Raw genomic sequence first — 24,393 nt, forward strand, 5'->3', positions numbered from 1 at the left:
ATATAAGGTACACAGGAGATGCTAAAGATATGTTTACACAAGCAAATGACATTACATCTAAGCATTTGTGTTTTGAGGTATGCGTTTCCAAATTTATGCTTAATGGTATAGATAATTACATACTTCTCTAAAAATACTTTATTGTAATTCCAGAAAGTAAAAATATATATTAAATAAGAAAATAATACTCTCAAATGAATCAATGTTTAAATTATAGTGGTCATAAAATATAAATCAGCGAGCTTAACAACTTAAATCCAAATGGACACAATATGATTTATAAAAAAAAAATCTTGAAGGTTATCCAGCACAGTGATCAAGAATGAATGCACTTTATTACCATCTTGTCTTATACCCAACTGATCTTGCTTATTGCTTTCAGATAATTCTGATGCTCTATCATTTAACACATGGCATTAGCTGAATTTCTTTTCAAATTAAAATGTAAGAAAATTACTCACTTTTAAAAAATACACTTAAGATACACATAAATACTCCACTTACCCTTACTTGACCCACAAACGCATTGGCTTCTTCTTCCACCACTGATAGATTTCTGAGCAGATAGGGATCAAACACTGGAGCATTGTCATTGACATCTGTCACCACCACATTTACTGTGGCAGTTGAGGTCTTAAAGAAAAAAAAATGGGGGGGGGGGGATTAAATGTGAGAGGAGTTATTTTTATTTTTATGTCAGTTAATTAGTCATACTGGCATTTGTCTATCTGAAAGGTATCTCATTACTATTCCTATTCCTTGGCTTTCCAAAAAAGACAAGGAAAAAAAAAAAAGAGGAAGCTCGCAATTTTCAAACACCTCAAAAAACAGATGGAAAAAACAAATGATATTAAAGGGCAAACACCTCCTTGAAAATGTCAAGTATTTCCTGGAGGCTTACTTTTAGAAAGTGTTTTACCTTTATCTTGTTCACATTTTGTGGGTGGTAAGTTTTTGTTTATAGACACTTGTACCCCTTCTTCTCTGAAATGTAACATTTCTGCAGTTTTTACCACTTATATGTTGTACTGTTTAAAAATATAACTAGTACACTATAAAATAGCATGGTATGTCAAATGGGTATTTTCAGGTAAGCAAATACTACCAGAAAATACTATATTAGTAATTTTCTAGGTTCACATCTAAACTAAGAGTTTGAGGACCATACACCACTAATCATAAAAAACAAACAAAAACACACACACAAACAACCTTATGGTTATACAGCCTAAGGAAATGGTAAGTGTGTAATCCTACCAGTAGTACGTGCTACCTGGTTAAAAGGTAAAATCCCAGCCTGCTGCAACTCGAGAACATAATGTAGGTCAATGACTTTTGCACAATCAAGGAACATCATACATGACTCAAGCTGGAAACTGCTCTGTCTAATCAAAGCCTGAGTACAGCACATGCCCTCCACCCAGCTCTGTCACAGTGAGGGGCAGATCACAGAAGGCTGAGACCAAAATTAGAGAATGAAAGTATTCTAGGCTGGAAAATGAAAAATCCATTATGCTATGATATTAAATATTTAATAACATGCAAATCAAAAGTAGGAGGAAAAAGCAGGATGGTACTGTCATGAGAGAATTACTTAACTTTCTTTTTAAAAAAGACAAACAGGATTTGTCCTAATCTGTAAGTGATGTGGGGTGAGAGGCTAAAAAGCTGAGCATAAAGAAGTGACTTAGAGGAAGTGAATCTGAAGAAATTTTGCAGCGGTCATGGGCCCGAGGGGTCAAAAACTGGACTTCCTAGCTACTAAGGAGGAGAAGTCCTGGTAAATACACTATCCTTTCTGTTGCAAAATCAAGGAACATCTTCATACGTGACACAAGCTGGAAACTGCTCTGTCTAATCAAAGACTGAATATAGCACATGCTTTGTTGGGATCACTGAAGTTCTATACTCTATGAGTAATGCTGCATAAGGTCTAGACCAGGCCATACTCAGATAAAACTCAATAGTCAAATTTTGGTTGGATTAAGGTGATCTGTCCTTATTTTAACAGACATATATTAAATCTTCTTTTGAGCAATATAATTTTATACCAAGCCTTATAATTTTTCATATATAATGTCCAGTGGTCATTAAAAATATTACCAGGCATAGCAGGGGATTCTTGGGTATTGATAATGGCTTATTTCTTTATTTGTGTACTAGCTACATTGATAGGCTTATTTTGTGAAAATTTATACAGCTATTCAGTATGATTTATATATATTTCTGTATTTAAAACTCCAAAAAAATTTTATTTAAAGAAATGTCAAAGACAAGCAGAACAGTGTTGTTTAGTCAAAGCCGGGAAACAACCTAAATGCCCACCAATAGTAGATGTTTATATAATAGACTGTGTTTTTTGCACACAACGGAATAACATGTGATACTAAGAATGTACAGACTACATTCACCTCAATGAATTTCATGAATGTTAAGGCTGAGTGTACAAAGTCAGACACAACTCAGTACACACTACATGATTCCAAGTATATAAATTTCAAAGATTGGCAGAAATACTCCATTGTGATAGAAGTCAGGATAGGGATCACTTTTGTGAAGAAGGTAGAGTAGAAACTGGCACGATTGTAAGGCTGGGCTTCTGGAGTGCTAATTAATTTCTGTTTCTTGTTCTGAATAGTGATTATACAAGTATTTTCACTATGTGAAAATTCATTAAGCTGCACAGTTATGGTTTGTGCACTCTTCTGTGTGCATCTCTCCATGAAATCATTTAATTTAAAGAATGCATGCACATCAACATACGCTTGTGTGTAGATGTATATGGATATGTATAAATTTTAATGTCATCTGATTAGATGAAATACAGGTCATGTTATTTTCTCCTTTTAACTTTTATATATTTTCCAAATTTTCTCTAAGAGAGCTACATTGCTTTAATAACAAAAATCAGTTTAACAAATGTTATTTCTTTAAAAGTTGTGTTAGAGTTAAAGCTAGTAAAAAGATTTAAAGCTAGTAAAAAGATGTGCCTTTATAGTAGCAGTAGTTCCCAATTTGACTGAGGGTGAAGGAGACATTAAAATGGACAGCTGGGAGCCAAAATCTAAGAGTAGCCATGCTAGAGTTTGCTGAACTTCCTTCTAACTGCTTGCATAAAGTGCCAGCCTACCTGTATTTCCCTTACTGGCGTCCATCCTATTCTTTAAAATTCCCATTCTTGACACTATGGAGTGGGATGATTTCAGACTATACTGGGTCCTCAAAGGCTGTGGTCTGTAACTGGGTGGTATAGATGAGAACTGGATCACTAGGCGAACTAAGAAGTAAATAACAAGTCCAGCATTCCTGTGCTAATAGGGGCTGAAATTTATAGACCATATAGATGTATTTATCCATATCTTAGAGATAGTATATGAAATAAAGAATATCCATTTCTCTGGCAGAAATGTAAAGTAATAAACACACATAGAATAACTTCCAGCTTATATATTTCTTGGAAAGTGGTCTGAAGATCACTTGCATCAGAATCACTTGGATTATCATTAAAACTGCAGATTTCTGGGCTACACATTAGAACTATTGACTCTATTCTGCAATATTCAAATTATATCTTTGCAATTTGTTTCACATAAATTGCTGGTAATCCTTTTATTTAAGAAAAGTCCATCCACCTGTGTTCTTATTAAATATCTTTCTTAAAACCTATGATTATTAAGGCTAAAGGGTTAATTTTACTATAATTCTACAAAGGACATAAGTTTAAATATTTAGATAAGAAAAGTGCTATCAAAATATGAGACTATTATTATTTTGTAATTACTTTCTTCTTCAACACCTCACTGTATGTGCACATGTATAAGTCGATCCCTAAAATTATATAAATGATGAAACTAGCTGAAGAAGCTTTTGTTTGAAATCTAAATGTTTCTTTCCCTAGTGATATTCTCAGTACAAACTTTTGAAAATGAAACAAATTTGCTTAAAAGGATCATAATTTTGAAGCTGAATGAGACCTTATTCATTCTTAAAGAAAGAAAAATTGAGGGAACTTGAAATGCTAAGTGACCTGGCCAAGGAGAATTGAAATTAACAAGTAAATAACTGGAAAAAAAAAAAAAAAAAGAAGCTCTAGAAAGAACTAAACCACTAATGTTAGCCCAGAACTTATTTTCAGTTTTTTATGTAGCCAAAGCTATAATTAGTAGACTGAGACTATGCCAGATAGCTTAATATGCTATTTCTTTTCCATCTTTACTGTTGTCTAAGAAATCTTACTTTTAAGGCCAGAGGTAAAAGGTCCTAGCTAATATTACTTCCATTAATTTTTGATTCATCATGTGACCTATCTCAAATGGTTGACCTAAAACCTCCTTATTAATTTTACTTCACTCTAATTATATCCCTTACTCCATGCTTAATAATTCCCTCTTTTCCTTAGAATTCTCCCCCTCAGTTATTTCCTAGCCAAGTTACACATTAAACTTTCATCATAAGTCAAGTTCTCAATTATTTTCTTCTTGAGATTCTCACTGACTTCTTTACATATATCTTATACAGGCACACTATATTAATTAAGGGGATTGCATATGTAAAAAGTAATCTTAGATTTTATTTTTATTGACTTGTCTAATCTCTAAGTGCCTTCTCTTGGCCTCACTATTTACTAAAACTGTTTTGTATATTTTATTTTCCACATATAGCTGTTTATCTAATGTTTGAAAAGTGGCAAATAGCTTATTATGGGCAGATTGTTTACCAAATTTAAGTAATTATCCTTATCTATTTTTCTAATTTTTAATTAAGATGATAAAACTGTCTAGTATCAATTTTGTATGGTAAATTTTCTACAGCAATTCTCCTCAAAAAGCGTGAGGAGAGCATTATATACCCCCATCCAGTCTATTTTTTGATCAAAGAAGTCATTTCAAGTAAACTTGAGATACATTGCTATTTGAATTGGGTGAGTCTTCTAGACACTTATACTGAATTTGAAATTATTTCTAGAGAACAGTGCTGAGTTGGCCCATATGCACTAGACTAAAGACAAAAGCTACTTTGTGGCATAGAAATGGTGAAAAAAACAGTCTAATAAAGCATTGCCAATGAATGCATTGTTACAGAGCTTAAAAATCAGAATAGTGGTAGTTGTGGATGGGTAGATTGAAGAATACAATCAAATGATTTTAAAACACACCTACATAACTAAACGATTTATTTATTTTTAATACTAATTTTTAGGTGCAGAGGAAATAAAATTTATCTTCTCTAGAATTATGGGCCCTTTTAAACCATTTCAATCATCAAGGATTAGTCAAGATTCCGAGCGCTGCTTACAAATAACCTGTAGAATCAGTCAACTTGGTTTCCTAAGTGCTTCAAGGTATTTATGCACAAATTCCCTTCTGTCCACTGTCCCCCACCCTCAAAAAAGTGACTTTAAAGAAAATAGATTCCAACATGGTAAAACTGCCAGAACTGCCAGTGCTGTGCTGGTGATGGACACAATGAAATACTTCTTAGACTAAGTTAGATTTCATTTTCCCCATAAATTAGGTAAGAGAGCAAATTCCACGTTATCTATTCTGTCAAGTCAAAGTTGCAGCTCCACAACAAATTCAGAATATAGGTTCATTGATTCAAAGAGCCCATTGGAGAAAAAAGCACTTTGAGTAATTTTAAGTAGTTGCTCCAAATGAAAAAGAGATTAATTCATGAATTCATGATTGTAATAAATCGTTTTAGAGTGTAAACTACAAGGTTCTCTCAGTTTCTTTAGGACTATTTTTAAAACCCTTTCTCAAAGAGAGTACTCACCCCATCTGGCCTGCCATCAGAAGCAGTGACGATCAGAATGTAGCGATCAGTGCTTTCCCTGTCCAGTGCTTTCCCTAAGGTTAGAATCCCAGTACTAGTGACAGAGAAAACAAACAAACAAATGAGACAGAAAAAGATATTATGTCACAGGGAGTCTTTCTACTATTGTGAACTACTTTTGATAGTTGTTTTTTTTTTTTTTTCCTTTCAACAAACACAGCTTGAGTATTTAAGATGTATGATTCTAGGATTCATGCTGAAAATTGAAAAAGGCTTTTAAGGCTGTTGAGACTCTTAGCAATAATGAAAAATTGCCAGACTGAATGAGATAAGTGAGTTGATTCTGTAGCCTCCAAGGAAAAAAAAAAACAAAACATGCTTAATTCATTCCAGGAAGAAAGATATCTATCTTGTTTGTGATTATTTCAAAGGTAAAAGAGTCCATTAATCTTTAGCAGTTTCATAATGTTTTGAGTAAAAAAGTGATTTCTTTAATCTATATCACTGCTCCCATTCATTGTCACATATGTGACCACTATGGAAATGCAAACATCTAAATTTCATCTTTGATTAAACCATAGAGATTAAAATATATTTTTTCTTCTTTCCAAATTTCAAAATAACTGAGTCTTATTGTAGAAAATTAGAAAATATACAGTGGAATATTAAAACTTTCATAGATATTATGGGTTTTTTTTAATATTTCTTTTTATTCTCTATTATAACCATATTTAAATACATTATAATTGCTTTCAAAAGAGCACTCAGGCTGCATATTTTACATTCTTTTCAAGATAATATAATTTTATGAACATTCATTCTCTCATTTTACAATTTATAAAAACAAACTCTTTTGTTGATACACTAACAATTTTACCATTTTGTTATTCTCTTGAAATTTAGGTATTTCTTAAGTATTATGTATAATGTGAGATGAACAGCCTTTGGGAAAATTCTCATACTTAGAATATTTTTAATACTAATTCTTAACCTTTTCACTGTTTAGAATACATACTTTCAAATATTTAAGCTTTTATTCTCCCATGTAACTTGTTTTATAACACTTTGGTCGCTTATTATGTTCTCTAAAACAAGTTCTACATTTATGTCTTAGATATTACAATCTGACGTTGTACATGGCATTTTAATTAAGGTCTAACAAGTATCTACTGTGAAGGAGAGATTACATTAATTTAACAAAACATTAAAATATTTATCAAGTATAAAAGCATAATTTGTTTCTGATAGATAAAAGGCTTTCATTTTAATGCAAGTGCTTTTGTTGTTACAGTGGAATTTAAGCAATCCGCACCACATATGGTAGCTGAGTACAGAGAGTCAATGCCAAGGAATCAAAATCAGAGTCACAGTTACTCTGTTTTATTTTATTGTTGTTATTGATACGGACTAAAAAAAAAGTTCTAAACATATGGTATGACTATGAAAAACTGACTTTGCTCCTTGTACATTTTAAAATGTTTTGTCCAAATAACTGAAAACCAATTCCCAGAGTAGTTTGTAACAATCAGATTTGGATCAACTTCCCATACTGCAGATGGTTCAGATAACCCCATTCTAAAATGACATTCAAAGAGAAAAGTAAATCATTTATTGTTTCTGAGATTTATTCACAAGTAACTTAAGAAATAAGAAATCTGAAAATCTATCCATAGTAAAATGAAAGAAAGAAGAAAATTCAGTTATTGTTTTCCATTTTTCTCCTCAGTTTAAGCTTCGACTCTATATTATGCCTTGTACACTAAATTAGAAAATCACTAGAAATTTATATTGTATTAGAATTTAGAGCCATATTATACCTAAATAGCTTATTTTTCATAGTCTGGTGATTATTATGGAAATAGTTCTTTGCTTAAGATGATGTGTGCCTTGTGTCCCAATGTGGTAGACAGTTAGACAGGATATTTGGGAAATGGAAAAAGAGAGAAAAAATAGGTACTTTCTTTTGGTATTCATAGCTGAAAGACTAGCTTATGAGTATACACAAGCATCCTTCCACAAAATTCCAGAAATAACTGGAAAGGAGGACTCTTGCTACCAGCTGAATGGAAGCTATAGAGCAGTATACATTAGGCTGCATTTAGAAATGCAGTAAATCTTATCAGCCCATATACTAAAAATACATAAGAATGACTCCTGATAAAACATCAATAATAGTGCTACTTAAATTTTACATAATTGAAAATATATTGCACAGGAGTGATGTCAGTGAAAATGGTGACGTAGACAGCTTGAAGAGATGGTCTCTCCACAGAAGCATCGAAAAATGAAGCAGGAAAAACCAGAAACAACTTTGATAGGGCTCTGGAAAACAGTCAAAGGTTGACAGCACCCAAATGAAGGTAGAATTAAGAAAAAGGCAACTTAAAAATTGTAGTAAAGATTTGTTCCATTTTTACTTGTCCTTGCCCCAGCCCTTCCTGGCTTAGAGTGGTCTTAAAGATGGTGGTCAACATTCCCAGTGTGATACTCTGGTCCTTGTTTCTGGAGGCAGCGAAACTATCCTTATTCACAAAGAATTGTGTTTATCTATTCCAACTGGTCTGGAGGCTGCCTGAAGGAATAATACATGGTTGTTGTCTTGTTTTGCCTAACTCAGAATTCACTCAAGGTGGAAAAGCAGTGGGTATTCCTGGAAAACAGTGTAAGTCAGGGAGCAACCTGCAGCCATCTGAGGCAATAGTTGATGTTTGAGGCATACAGTGGAACACCAAAAGCCTGGCAGGAAAAACTGCGTAGAGAGTTTCTTGGAAAATTAGGGCATTCAAAAGTGCCCATGTATACTGGTGAATAGAATTGAGAGTCCAGAAATGAATCCATACGTCTGTGGCCAGTTGATTTTCAGTAAGAATGCCAAGATCATTCAATAGGGAAAGAACAGTCTCTTCAACGAATGGTGCTGGGCAATTGGAGATCTACATGCAAAGGAATGTAATTGGACCATCTCATACCATATACAAAATATAACTCAAAATGGATCAAAAATCTATATGTAAGTACTGAAACCATAAAACTCTTAGGCAAAAGCATAGGGCTAAATCTTTATGATTTGGGGTTTGATAATGTATTCTTAAATATGATAATAACAGCATGAACAGCGCAAAGAAAAATAGAGAGGGCTTCCCTGGTGGCGCAGCGGTTAGGAATCTGCCTAACAGTACAGGGGACACGTGTCCGAGCCCTGGTCCGGGAAGATCCCACATGCCACGGAGCAACTAAGCCCGTGTGCTACAATTACTGAGCCTGTGCTCTAGAGCCTGCGAGCCACAGCTACTGAAGCCCACGTGCCACAACTACTGAAGCCTGTGCGCCTAGAGCCCATGCTCCACAACAAGAGAAGCCACCGCAATGAGAAGCCTGCGCACTGCAACAAAGAGTAGCCCCCCGCTTGCCGCAACTAGAGAAAGCCCGTGCACAGCAACAAAGACCCAACACAGCCAAAAATAAATACATAAAATAAATTAAAAATAAATAAATAAATAAACAGAATAGCAATAGTATATGTATTTTTAAAAAGAAGAAAAATAGATATATTAATCTTCCTCAAATTAAAAAATTTTTGTGCATCAAAGTACATTATCAAGAAAGTGAAAAAAACCCTACAAGATGGGAGAAAATATTTGCAAATCAGATATCTGATAAGGGTCTGGTTCTCCAAATATATAAAGGACTCCATACAACTCAACAGCAAAAAGGACAAACAACCCAATTAAAAAATAGGCAAAGAACTTGAATAGATACTTCTCCAAAGAAGATATACAAATGCCAAATTAGCACATGAAAACATGCTCAACATCATTAGTCATCAGGGGAATACAAATCAAAGCTACAATGAAATAGTACTTCATACTCACTAGAGTAATTAACAAAACAGATGGGAAAATAACATGTTGAGGAAAACACGGAGGTATTGAAACACTTGTACATTGCTGGTGGGAATGTAAAATGGTTCAATCACTATGGAAAACAGTTTGGCAGTTCCTCAAAAAGTAAATGATTACAACATGACCCAGCAATTCCAATTCTGGGTATATATTCAAAAGAATTGAAAACAGGTGCTTAAATACATGTATATTTGTGTGTGCTTAAATACATGTATCTATGTGTGTGTGGATATTAGCAGTATCCACAATGACCAAAACAGAAAAACAGCCCAAATTTCCATCAATGTATGAATGGATAAACAAACTGCTGTGTACACATGTAACAGAATATTATGCAGTTATAAAAAGGAAGGAAGTACTGAGATATGCTTCAACATGGAAGAACTCTGAAACATTAGGCTAAGTGAAAAAAGCCAGACACAAAAGGTCACATACTGTGCCATTCTATTTATAGAAAATATCCAAAATAAATAAATCCACAGAGGCAGAACACAACTTGGTGGTTGTCAGTGGCGGAGGGGAAGGGCAAGTAGGGAGTAACTGCTTAACGGGTTTGTGTTTCCTTTTGGAATGATGACGATGTTCTGGAACTAGATAGAATTGATAGCTGTACAACATTGTGAGTCTACTAAATGCCACTGAATTGTTGACTTTAAAATGGTTAATTTTATGCTATGTGAATTTAACCTCAATTATATTAATTATATTGCACAGAATTCCCTCACCAAACACTGAGGCTATATTCCTGAAATGTATTGTGATTGACAAAATCAAGCTCTTTTATACAATGAGTTGGTTTGCCAAGCCATAAAAATGGTGTTCAAAAGTTGTTTAAACAATGTAGATAAAAAGTAGTAGAGGGTATCTACTTCCAAACAAACCAACCTTCTATTTAAGTGTTCATTTTCCCAAACTGCATCATTTATTAGAAAATATTGCAGCAGCATAATTATGCACTGAAAGAGATTATCTCACAGGTTTCATGCTTTGTATTCTTCTATTAATCTTTTTCAATACCTTCGACTGCCTGTGATTAACATCATTTATACTTACAAGTGTCTGAGTCTTTGGCAGATTTATCTTGCTGATTTGGGTATCATTTTTCAGGCCTTAAAATGATATTTAGAGAGGGTAGAGTGTACCTCAAAATGTGTGATTGCTTCTAGTTTGATATGGCATTCCATGTTGAACAGTAATTAGTGATTAACAAACACAGACCAATAGAAAGAGTTAGATATTGGTAGCCATTCAGGTAAAAGATGATGGAGGCATGAACCAGCTGTGTGAGAAGGGTGATCTGAGCATATATTTTGAGAGTAGAGCTTACAGAAAACAATGTATATCATCTTTCTTACATGTTAATATTCAGTGTAGTTCAAACTGATATGAAAAACATAAGCTTTAAATTTAGTGTCAAAATTAATTTAGTCACATAGAGAGAAATAAAAATGCCAGTGAAGATATAAAACTTTCAAGTAAAGTTCTAACAAGGGGCAGAAATAACTCTGAGGTTCTTTTATTTAGCACTTAGCCTTTAAGTGTTACATCACATGCCTTATGCTACAATGATGACATCAATAAGAATTCCTCAATTTCCTGCAATAAATAACAAATATTTTGCCATAATACTTGCAGAGGAAGTTTCTTTACATCTTGCTTAAATATTTACTTATAAATGAATGTTTGCTGAATAAATATTTGCTGAATCATATGCAACTATTAGCACAGACATAAAAAGTTATTAAAATAATGCATTACACTACAGAACCATAAAGATCTGGCCATTTAATACATAATATTAACTGATTTACATAATGAATGATTGTGATATTTAAGGAACAAGCATTTTTCTTTAAAGAATAAGTTTCTTTCCTGGCCATATGACTAATCCAATTCATTAAAATGTCATACAGTGTGAACAGAAAGAGAAAAACAAATACCGTATGCTAACACATATATATGGAATCCAAAAAAAAAAAAAGGGTGTGATGAACCTAGGGGCAGGACAGGAATAAAGACGCAGACATAAAGAATGGACTTGAGGATGTGGGGAGGGGGGAAGGGTAAGCTGGGACGAAGTGAGAGAGTAGCACTGACATATATACACTACCAAACGTAAAATAGATAGGTAGTGGGAAGCAGCTGCATAGCACAGGGAGATCAGCTAGGTGCTTTGTGACCACCTAGAGGGGTGGAATAGGGAGGGTGGGAAAGAGACGCAAGAGGGAGTTGATAATGGGGATATATATACACATATAGCTGATTCACTTTGTTATACAGCAGAAACTAACACAACATTGTAAAGAAATTATACTCCAATAAAGATGTTAAAACTAAAGCTATGACACTGAAAAAAAATGCATATAACAATTCAGCACTTGGTAAATCCACACTAGCATTGAAATGAATATTCATTACAACTAATATTTTTTAAAGAATTATAAAAATGTTTTGGTATATTTGTATTTCAATGGAAAAAAGGGTAAGGTAATGGTATTGTAATGATTATTGTTAAAATTCGCATTATAGCATAAAATAATATTTAATGTAAACAGTGAGCAAGTACTTTTTTTGTTGTTTTAAGAAGGAAAATGTAACCAAAATCACTATTTAGATGAACTGAAGCATCTGATAAGACAGAACATGATTTCTTTTCTATTATTTTTTGAGAGAGCATCTGAATTATTCAAATCCTTAAAACTTACATAGAAGTGGTGATGCAAATTTGCACAAGTATCTCAGAAGTTTCAAAGAGGGAAGGGATTAAAATATCAATTTTTCCCCCATTTCAAATGTGTTGAAATATATTGCTAAGGGTCTAGGCTAGCCTATAATTATCAATGGGAAGAACAGCAATGAAGTGGCTGAAATAAAATTACCATAAGATAAAAGGCAATGAGCGCAGTGTACTGGACCCTGAATGATCATCAACAGAGACCATACAATCATCACAGAGTCCTGTCCTACTCTAGCTGTCCGGAAGAAGTTTGCATTTAAGGATATTTCTGTCTGTTTAGGTCAATTCAGACAAAGAGGATGCTGCATTGACATCTTTCACACTTTAACGACCTCTGTAACCAACTAGGTGTGTCTGTTTGGTTTCAAAAGCATAAATTAGAGAGTAGTAGACAAACACTTGCTAGGGTAGCAGCACGAGTGAGAATGTCTGATAAAACTGGTAGCTCATTAGATTTCACAACCAGCAGTTTTAAAATCCTTCAGCATCAACAGAAAAACAGATAAACACAGGAATGGAAATCTTTAACAGAGAAAGTAAGACCAGGGCAGGTGAAAACTTCATTGTTTTCTTATTTTTATCAGTTTTATTAACATATAATTCACATATCATTGAATTCACCCATTTAAAGTGTACAATTCAATAAATTTTAGCATATTTGCAGAGTAGTTCAACCATCACCACAATCAATTTTAGAATATTTTCACCACTGTACCCATTAGCAGTCATTCCCTATTCTCTGTCAGCCCCCAGCCTCAGGCAACCAGTAGTCTACTTTCTGTCTCTATAGACTGGCCTATTCTGGACATTTAATACAAATGGGATCATACCAAATGTGGTCTTTTGTGAATGACTTCTTTCATTTAGTATGTTTTCAAGGTTCATGCATGTTTCAGTACTTAATTCTCCTTTATTGCTGAATAATATTCCATTGTATGGATACACATTTTGTTAATTCATTTCATCTGTAGACAGACATTTGGGTTGTTTTCCACATTTTGCCATTGTAAATAATTCTGTTATAAACATTTCTGTGCAACTTTTTACGTGGACATAACGTTTTCATTTCTCTTGAATAGACACGAGTGGAATTGCTGAGTTATATGGTAACTTTATGTTTAACATTTAGAGGAAATGAGAAACAGTTTTCCAGAGTGTACATTTTACATTCCCATCAGAAATATATGAGAATTCTGATACTTCCACATCTTCACCCATGTATGCGATTTCCTTTGTTTTTCATTATAGCTATTATAAGAGGATGTGAAGTGGTATTTCATGATTGTAATTTGATTTCCCTAATGACTAGTGATTATGAGCATATTTCCACATGCTTACTGGCCATTCATATATCTTTGAAGAAATGTCTATTTAAATTCTTGTTCATTTTTACTTAGATTATTTATCTGCTTAGTTTTGAGATATACTAGTTCTTTACATACTCTTCATATATTTAAAATATTTTCTTTCAGTCTGTGGGGTTGTCTTTCACTTTCTTGATGGTGCCATTTGAATCACATTTTTTCAAATTTTGATGAGGTACAACTTATTAGTCTTTTTCTTAATCACTTTTGCTTTTTGTATCATATCTAAGAAATCACTGCCTAACCCAAATCACGATTTACATCTGTATTTTCTTCTACATTATATAGTTTAATCTCTTATATTTAGGTCTGTGATTCACTTTGAGTTAATTTTTACAGATGGTGTGAGGTAAAGACCCAACTTCATTCCTTTGTATGCTGTCCCAGCTTCATTTATTGAAAAGATTATTCTTTCCTAATTAGGTTGTCTTGGCCCTTTTTTTTTTGGAAATCAATGGACCATAAATATTAGGGGTTATTTTTGGATTCTTAAGTTTATCCTAGTAATCCAGACATCTATTCTTATACCAGTACCACACAGCCCTGATTACTGTTAAAGTGTCCCTTTTACAAAGTTTTCTTTCTTTAAGAATGATTGTAAATTATAATTACTTATGAATAGTATGTACCTATGGGGGAAAATTCAAAATAGTAAATCTCTCCATTTTTAAAATGGAAGTTTATTCATCTGTGAAATCTAAAAATCTGGGAAATATTGTATCCAGGCATACAAATTCATGGCTGTACCATCCTCGTCAATGCAAAGTTGCAGGTGTTTTTTTCTTACAAGATCAAGTGACCACACAGGGTTCTCTTGATTTGGCATTGTGTACCACATGTTCCTGAGACTGAAGCAGAGCCTGGCTAATTTGTCAAATTTTTCACTTTATACTCATGGGCTACATTTAGATTTCCATCCTTTTAGGGAGTAAAACCACTCAGGACCACACAAAAAACATCAGAGAGATAGCAAGAACATCTCTTTGACAACCAGCCACACGCAACAACAGAGCAGCTACTTTGCTGTTGAAGAAGAGAAACAAAGCTAACATCAATGCCTTCTTTAATGCCTGCTGTCAGTTTCCTCAATAGTTACGACTGACATTATCTCTGATATGTTCAGAGAGGTGAGTAGAATGACATGGACATAGACCTCAAAGGGGCTTAGAATGGGCATGAAATATTTTTATCTTAGCTTTTTTAGAGTATACCTATATTACTCAAAAATTGAAGGATGGACTTTGGTGGCACCTTAAATGCATCTGAATTACACTTTTTCTTACAAAATTCCCTTTGAACAATTTAGTGCCAAGTTACTCTTTGTAGAAATATCTTTGTTATTATGAGTAGCTGACAATTTTAAAGGGATCTAATTAATCCCAGGTTATACCTGCAAATGAACTGTTTCCACCTCAGTGGATTTTACCTAGTAAAAATTTTTAAAATAAATAAACAGTCTCCTGGGTATGATTTCTGGATTCAGAATTATCCCCCGCAGCTCTCATTAACACTCGTAGAAAAAAAAAGTAAAATAAAACTACAAACAGCTGAAAGTCTCTGATTAGAAGTCTGTCCTCTTGCTACCAGTACATTGTTTAACATTTTAAAAAGAAAAATAAATTTAGAAATTATTTTTAACTTACGTTTCTGAAAGATTAAAAACTCGCTGTGGATCTCCATTCTCAATGGCATATGTTATCGGATCTCCCTCTCGATCAGTTGCCTTCAGAGAGAAAACATACTTTAATTATCAAGTAATTGATATGTCTTCCATTCAGTACAGTGTAATATAGAAACTTGAAACTAATAGCACAGAAGATCCATGATACCTTAAAGTATAAAGATTAAAACATGGGCGAATGGCTAGATGTTAAATAAAGAATTTCATATCTGATCCCAGCATTTCTGTCATTTTATGTCACCTGAAAGTTGTAACAATGAATAAGAATAATATCTCCTGAATGTATACATAATCTTATCTGGTAGGGAAATACAATAATGATTTTCCTATGGTTTACTTATTTAATTTTATATGAATAATTCAAACAAATGTGTTGGAATCTACATAAATGTTTACAGTGTCAAGAAATTATTTAATGCACTATTTTTTTCTTTTTCTGCTCAGAATATATTGTCTGCAAAGCTTTATGGTTAAGAATTCTGAATCTGGAGCCAGAGAGCCTGAATAAAAAATTGGGCTCCATTTACTAATTGTGTGATTGTTCCTTAATTTCTTCATTTGTAAAATGAGAACTATAACAATACAAAAGTTAATAGACGTTGAGAGGTTTAAGTGAAATAATCTATATTAAAACACACAGACTAAATCTGGCATATTGTAAGTTTCAGTAAATATTAACCTTTTTTTCCCTTCTTCACTCAAGTCATAGTAGAAAAAATCTACAGCTTCTGACTTTGAGTTCTGAGTTTCTCTTACCCAAAATAAAGATAGACACTCTATATTGTGGCACTGGAGTCTGGGATTTTACCATCTAAAATATCCAATAATTTCCTTTTCAATTATCCATTAAGTCCCCTTATGGAAGACTTGGGTGAAGAAAGAAATCTGGATGATATAAAAGGGATGGGCGAGGGATCTGGCTAAGCATGACCCCAGGGGGAGGGGAAATATTGTTTATTTATAAGTTACTTGGCTGGCAGAGATACCAGCCTCTCTGACTGGCAGGCACTGCCCTGAAGTTGGCAGGACCTACAAAAGTGGTGGTTATGTTGGGTCTTTTCAAACACCGGACAATAACCGTCCCAGCCATAAGAGGCTGATTATGAAATCCCATGTCCAGACCAACAGGGAGCACTGTTTCTGCAGGTAGATTAGATGGCTTTGACATGGATTTCAGAGCCCTGGTCATGGGACAGCCCTATCAGCTACCACAATGGATGGGTGGCCAGAAACCTCTCTTGGACCACATAAACTCCAGAGTCCAGGGACAACTGAATAACATAATATTTACTAAATGCCAGGTTTTGTGGGAGAAGCTTTGTAGGATTAGTTAAAAGTGTCTTCTCCATAAAACACTTCCTTCACATGGCTTCCATAACATCATATTCTCCTGCTTTTAATTCTACCTTATCAGCTACTACCTCTTTTCCTTGGCTGATTTTTCCTCATCTATAAGACATATTTACATAGGATGCTCCAAAGGTTTGTTCTTGGACTTCACTTACTTTGTCACCTCATCCAACTGCAGAGCTTTAAAACTCTTTCTATGTTGAAGACTCTCATATCTCTAAACCAGCCCTGTCCTCTGAATTTCAGACCTATATCCAATTGCCTGTTTGATCCCCAATTAAATGAATTATAAACACCGCCAATTTAAAATGTTAAAACTCCCCAATCCTGATCTCTCTCTGCTACTCTCCCACTGCTCAAGAAGACAACAACCTGCTGCTTTCAGTATTCATTATCTCAGTAAACAGCAGAAACTACATCCTTCTACTTGCTTGACCTTAACTGAACATTCTTACTCCCCAGTGTAATCCGTCGGCAAATTCCATTGGGTCTATATTTAGAATACCTGCGGTTATCTGGCTGTCTCTGAACTCCAAATACCATCTCCCTCATGGATTATGTAATAACCATCTGACTAGTGCTCCTGCTTTCTCCTTTGCACCTTCACTGCAGCCCATTTTTAATTAAGCAAAGTGACCATTTTTCCCAGGCCAAGATTTTATTTTATTTTTTAGTAAGGCTATGGCATTATTATGCATTATTACATATACACACACAGACACAAAAAATGGAATAAAATAAAATAGTAAAATACAATGAAATAATAAACTACTTATGATAATACCTTTGAAACATTCCAATTAAATCTAAGTCTAAAATTTTAAATTTCATTAAATTAATTATAATGTAAGTGCAAGGGCAGAGAGTAAGAAACAAAATAATTAAACATCTACACACAATCAATGGGATTAATAGTACATGGTTGATATTTTCCCCTTGTTTTTTTGTCCTTTTCCAGACAAGTATTAGTAAAAAAGATAAAATGGAACTACAAATAATGATACTCGGTTAACTTCCCAGAGAAACACAGAATTATGCTGTATCTGGACACTACATTTTATCACTAAAAAGTTCACACTAAATGTTTTCTGTTGTTTTCCTCTTTCAATCAGTCATTTTAATGTCATATTGTTATAGATATTATCAATTTTTCTTTGTTTTTGGTATGTGGTTATTGTTGTTGTTGTTTTTGAGAGAAAATTTATTGTCTTGTGTTTTCATAAAAGCCAGAAGAAATAGATTCTGAAGCAAGATAACTTTGGGTAAACAACTTTAAATCCAGATTAATGTTAAACCTTTCTTCTAATGTATCAGATCTACTCTAATATTTAATATTATTTTCATGGGATGAGAGCACTGTGAATGCTGTGTTACTTTGTTTATACAAGTCATTATTTTGTTAAGTTACTAAAATAACAATAGAGAGGAATTCCTAGAGGACTCTCAATGTTTTTTTTCAGCCCAATTAATTACTTTCAATCCCTGAGGTACTGTGGAATATTTCTTCAGTTTTGTTTGACCATTTAAATACCTCAAACTTCTAAGGATTGTTAGAGCTCTAATAATCCTTAGAAGTTTGAGGTATTTAAATGGTCAAACAAAACTGCCTATTTTGCCTATTTCATTCATATGTGAGGTTGTGCCCTTACTGGAAACTTTGAAGACCCAGGATTTAGAAGATAATCCTATTTGATTGTTTTCTTCTTTTTATCCTCTTAGCCAATCCTTTGTTGTTGTTTCAGGATCTGTGGCAAACAGTGTAGTAATTAGGGAGGATTCATAATTTCTTGGTCAACTAAACAAGGGGGAATTGTGCTGTCTAGATCAGAGTTCTGAAATCTATCCATTGCATGTGTTAGCACTTGCTTAAATACCATGTATCTCTATGTACCAACATCAAAAGGCAGAAATAATTGGAAAAATCAGCAGAAACAAGAATTCTTGGAGTATTAAGATTTGATAATGCGCATATGTGTGACCTAAAATATATTTCTAAAAACATTTTTAAAATAGTTTTTCTTCTATATATGAGTCTAGCCAGCCTTCTCTACATGATGGGCAGAGATTTATATATGATATAGAAGAGTGAATCCTTAAGTTAAAATTTTCTGACTGCTTACTAGATGTCAGACATTATATTTGCATGCCTTATCTCTTTTTAAGCCTTGCAATAACCTTATAGTCGAAAGGGAAATGCAGAAGACTTCAATTCTATTACTCTCTCTGTCACCATTCCAATTAGAGTTCTGTATAATTAATTGGAAGATACACCTTTTTTTTTTTTATCTAGAGATAATAGTGACTGTTTCATCTTTAAAAAGGAGAGTCTACTATTAGTTAATATTTTCCATAATATAACAGATAGGAATTACTCAGCCTTAGTACAAAGACATTTCTTATGCCTTTATTTTTGATCAGTCAATTCTGATACGAGCCCGTTATTCAAGATCTGAGAGAAATATAACAGTAGTCATCTTCCCTGGGCTTATCATAGAGTTTACTGGGTAGGCTCTGGAGCCAAGCACCTGGGTTCCAGACCTGGTTATACTACTATCTCTCAGGCAAGATACCTAACTTCAATATTAACGACAATATTCACTTATTAATTCAACAAATATTTATTGAATATCTACACTGTGTTAAGCACTGGGACTTCAGCAGAGAACAACACATACAAAAATGTTTCCTTTGTGCAGCTTACATTGTAGTGTGGGAGACAGAGAAAAAAATAAAATAATTAATTAATTTATAGGTATTTATATAGAATATATTATATATAATTATTTATATAGAATATATATTATAGTTATATATAATTTATATATAAAATAATATATATATAATTAACATATATTTATATAATACGGTTTTCAGATCCATATAAGTGCTACAAAAATATAAAATAATTCAGGAAGGACTTATGGGAGGGCAGGGTGAGAGTTTGCACTTACAAAGAGGTTATCAGGAAAGCTTTCAGAAAAATGTAAAAATTTGGCAGGACAGGAATAAAGACATAGACATAGAGAATGGACTTGAGGACACGGAGAGGGGGAAGGGTAAGCTGGGACGAGGTAAGAGAGTAGCATGGACATATATACACTACCAAATGTAAAATAGATAGCTAGTGGGAAGCAGCTGCATAGCACAGGGAGATCAGCTAGGTGCTTTGTGACCACCTAGAGGGGTGGAATAGGGAGGGTGGGAGGGAGACACAAGAGGGAGGGGATACGGGGATATATGTATATGCACAGCTGATTCACTTTGCTGTACAGCAGCAACTAACACAACATTGTAAAGCAATTATACTCCAATAAAGATGTTAAAAAAAAAAATTGGCAAACGTTTGTAAAAGGTGAGAGAGCAAGTTGTGTGGGGAAGGGCCCTCCAGGTGGAGGGCAGAGCAAGTTTAAAGGCCTTGAGGTGGATACATGCCTAATGAGTTTGAGGAAGAGCAAGCACCTGGAAGACTTGCTCAGGTTTTGCTTGGCCTCAGGTAAACAACCTGAGTTATTTAACCTCAGGTTAAATGATTGAATGATGCTCACTTTGGATAGCTAGCAAGTAACGCAACTGACTCATCGGTTTGCTGATACATGTTTAACAGCATGTGAACTAAAATAAAGCAAGTTTTTCCTTTATTTTTGCTTGACAAAGAGTATCTTTAAAGACTGAAGCAACTCTTTCTTCCTTCTAGTCTGCTCAAGCAGATTACCCACTGCATCTAAATTCAAGTCACCCATTTTTCAGAAGCACCAACAGGAACCCAAAAGGATTTATCTAAATAAGCAGTGTGCTTAGAGGCTGGAAAATAGGAATTTTGAAAAAGAAAACAAATCTTTTCTAAACTAATATTCTGTTCATGTTAAAGATGAACACAACCATCAAATACCATCTGGTAGAGTGCACTTTATGCACACAGAATGATTCTACACATTTCACAGGACGTTAAGACAAAGTATTTGCCCATAGGGATTCTAAAATAGATAAAATCAACATATTTAGATGGTCTTTTCTTTTCTCACTTAGGCAAACAAGTTCTGATTTATGTTATTAAACTGCTTGAGAGCAGGAACTGAAGCTTTCAATTCAGGACAGCAGTTTTTCCAAAAATGTGTGTGCACTCCTGGGATTAAATTATTGGTCTTTTAACAAAGTAATAATGTTTATGAATATATTTCAATATGACTTAATCTTTACATTTTTATGTCAAGTAGTGTTTTGTCATTTATGATTCTGATATAAAATTTCCTTTTTGAGATAAGTTCATTTACGTAAAAAAGTCAGTTTATTCAATTTTTTTAAAAAAAAGTAAATAATATGCAAATATAGCACATCTGAAACTTAAAAATGCAGCTAATCTAGAATGACACTGTATTACATGAGCATTCCTTAAGACCTTTCATCCTGTCCATTTATTATACTATATTTTGCTACTTCATTCACTGTCTCTCTTCCTATATGATTATGATTATTAACACTGTCTTCTCAGGTCTCCACCTTATCCTACCCCATCTTTATTCTCAGCTGGTGATCCTGATTAGTTTCACTGAGAAAACTGAAGCAATTTTCTGCAAGCACTCCAAATTATATATATATATATATATATGTATATATATACAATCTTGTAACTATACACTACATCTTTCCTCCTATTACTGATAATGTACTGTCTGATCTCCCATCTAGGGCAAGATATGGGGAAAGAGTTTTGCATTCTCCTTTTTCTAATTGTTCTCTTCTCATCCTCTCTAAAAACATTTCAATCATAGTTCTAAACCTCCCACAACTACTGCACTGAAACTGCTCTTTTCAACATCACCAATAAATTCCTTATTAGTAAAACCACTGATCAATTCACAATCCTTGTTTTTGCTTGTTTCTTAGCTTTGTTGGCTTATTTTTCATTGGACCTATCAGTAGCATAGACATTAGATCAGACACAACTGATCTCTCCCTTCTCCCTGATACAACTTCTACCCTTAGTTTCCAGGACACACGTTCCTCTGGGTCTCCATTCCTGGTCCTCTTCTCCTCAGCAAAATTAGTCTTTGGATGTCTTTTACATTCACTCCCTTAAGAATCTCATCCAATCTCAAAGTTTTACACAGTATTTAAAAAGCTCAAGACTTCAAATGTATATTTTTAGTCCATATCTCTTCCCTAAAATCATACCCAACTCTCTACTCAATAGCTTCAATTACATATCAAAAGACATTTCAAATTTAACATGTCCAAAACTGAATTACTCCTTTGACATTTTTTTTATTCTGGTTAATGGAAAATCAATCCTTCTAGTTGCTCAAGCCATATATTAGTAGCCTTATTAACTTATGTCTTCCTTCCACATCCAATCATCAAAGAATCCTGTAGTTTCTACCTGCAAAATACAGCGAGGTTGAAACCTCTTCTCACCATTTCCAGAAATATCACTCCAAGCCTAGCCTGGACTACTGAAATAAAATTTAAACTAATTTCCATAATTTCTTACATGCCTGCACCACGGACTATTCTTGATAGAGAATCTAGAATGTTCCTTTAAAATTTTAAGTGTATTCTTGCCATTGCTCTACTCAAATTCTGCCATTAGTACTTGATTTCACTCAGAGTAGTTATCTCCACAGCTTCCCAATTACCTGATGGTTTCATTTCTACTATTTTCCTTCTCACTTACTTTATTCCAGTCCCACTAGTATCTTTGCTCTTCCTCAAGCACGGCAGGCAGGCCTGAACTTCAGGGTCTTTGCACTTGCACCTGAAATACTCTCCCCAGATAACCAGGTGGTTCAACCTCTCTCACCTTCTTCAGCTCTTTGCTAATGTCACGTCAGTGAAATCATCACTGATCAAACTGCAATCCCCCATGTACTCCCTCACCACTTTCCCTCCTGTATTTTTCCTGAGTTAAATTCTATATAACTCATTTATGTATTTTGTGAATTTTCTTCTCCTACTAGAATGTAAGCTCCATGAAGGCAGATATGCTTTCTGCTTTGTTACTGATATGCCTTAGTACTTACAGTGTGGGCCCACCTTTGCACTTCCTGTGCCTGGGAGGATAAATTTAGTGCAATGAAGGAAGTAGGAAGTGTAGTGCCCAGTTTTGTCTTATACTTCACTCAACTATATTTACAGTTAGAAAATATATCTTGCTTTGATATCCATCTTACACACTCTGTCTCTCTCAATTTCTTCCAAACTGTCCAAAAGACAGAAAAGAGAGGTGTATGTGTGTGTGTGTGTGAATGTGTGTGTGCATGTTACTTTTATTCTACATCTTAAGAATAAATGCCTTATGTCAAAACATATTCCAAAGGGGTATTAGTGAACATTTCATTAGAGCGAACTAGTATTTCACACATCTTTACATCTAACCACCAGAAGATTTCCTTATTACATTAATAAATGTTCCACATGAATAATAAGTGCTGAAATGAGAGGTTAAGGATAATGTGGATTGTATGAACAAAGTGTAAGGACCAAAGGAGTCCTTTGTCTTTTGGAACAGAACCCAAAAGTTGATTCCATGAGTTCCACCTAATGATTCAGAGTTTCTTATTGCCTGGTACTAACTAAACATTAACTGAGTTCTGTTGCTAAAATACTGTTCCGTTTGCCTAAAGTGACCTTAATTGTAAGATGTTTTCAGATACATGAAAGGAAAATCTAACTTGCTAAAAAAAATGTACATGTGTAGTAGTATTTGGCCTGAGACATACTTTTCTAAGCAGTAGCAAAGTTGTGACACAGAACACTAATCATATTTTACCACCACCTATTGGTAGCTATTTAATAATAGTCAAGAATAATCTAATTATTGCATAAAGACATTTGGCTCTGGTCAGTTTACAACATTCAACACTTGGTAATACACTGAATAGATACAATTCAGAAACAACATTTTAAAAGCTAAAATATATCTTTCTATAAGGTGGCTATTGTTCAGTTTTAAATAAATTGAAGTGCTTTTGTTGTTGTTGTTGTCTTTTTCAGGCTTATAAAGGTCCAGAGACCTACAAATCCTACACTTAAACTTTTGCACTTTAGTGCCAGGGTTTCTCAAGTCCAACCTCAGAACCTACGTACAATTCTAACTAGCTAGTTTTCCCAGACTTCAGTACGTTAAAATCAGATTTATTTTCAAAATAATAGTGTTGATAGACCCAGGCAAACTGAATGAAGTAAGCATATAGCTAATGGTGTGACAGTATTGAGGGGAACAAGCAGAAAAATCTACCTTAAAAAAGATATGATAAATTAGCATGGGGTCAGAGGTCAATTGTTAATTAACAATTAAGCCTCAAATATCACAGTACCATCTGTTGATATAAATATGGAATCTAATTTAGGAACTACTCACAGTATCTTGAGTTCAATAAGCCCCCCCAAAAAAGTTTTGGGCAACTATTATAAACAAAATATTTAATGCTAGGAATCAGGGATAATATAAGTTATTCAATACAGTCCCCACCTTTGAGAGAATTCTTATCATTTGTGACATAAATACTGAGAGTTAAATAATGTTTAGTATACTTTGGTTAAGCATACACTTGTAAAAATAAAGCAGAGTCAGTAATCATAAGATTA

General features: G+C 33.9%; 1 protein-coding gene across 4 annotated transcripts in view; it reads right to left on the reverse strand.

The window, feature by feature from the left end:
* PCDH15 (protocadherin related 15) overlaps positions 1-24,393 on the reverse strand; it is a 748,372-nt gene that overhangs the window by 237,930 nt on the left and 486,049 nt on the right. For all 4 annotated transcript variants that reach the window (XM_059899155.1, XM_059899157.1, XM_059899156.1 and 1 more), the window contains 3 exons: positions 15,422-15,501; positions 5,776-5,869; positions 505-633 (listed from right to left, as the gene is read on the reverse strand). In XM_059899155.1, the coding sequence (XP_059755138.1) occupies positions 505-633; positions 5,776-5,869; positions 15,422-15,501 (303 nt within the window). The remainder of the gene's footprint in view (positions 1-504; positions 634-5,775; positions 5,870-15,421; positions 15,502-24,393) is intronic.

This window comes from Balaenoptera ricei, chromosome 16, assembly GCF_028023285.1.
Source record: "Balaenoptera ricei isolate mBalRic1 chromosome 16, mBalRic1.hap2, whole genome shotgun sequence".
Classification (NCBI taxonomy): domain Eukaryota; kingdom Metazoa; phylum Chordata; class Mammalia; order Artiodactyla; family Balaenopteridae; genus Balaenoptera; species Balaenoptera ricei.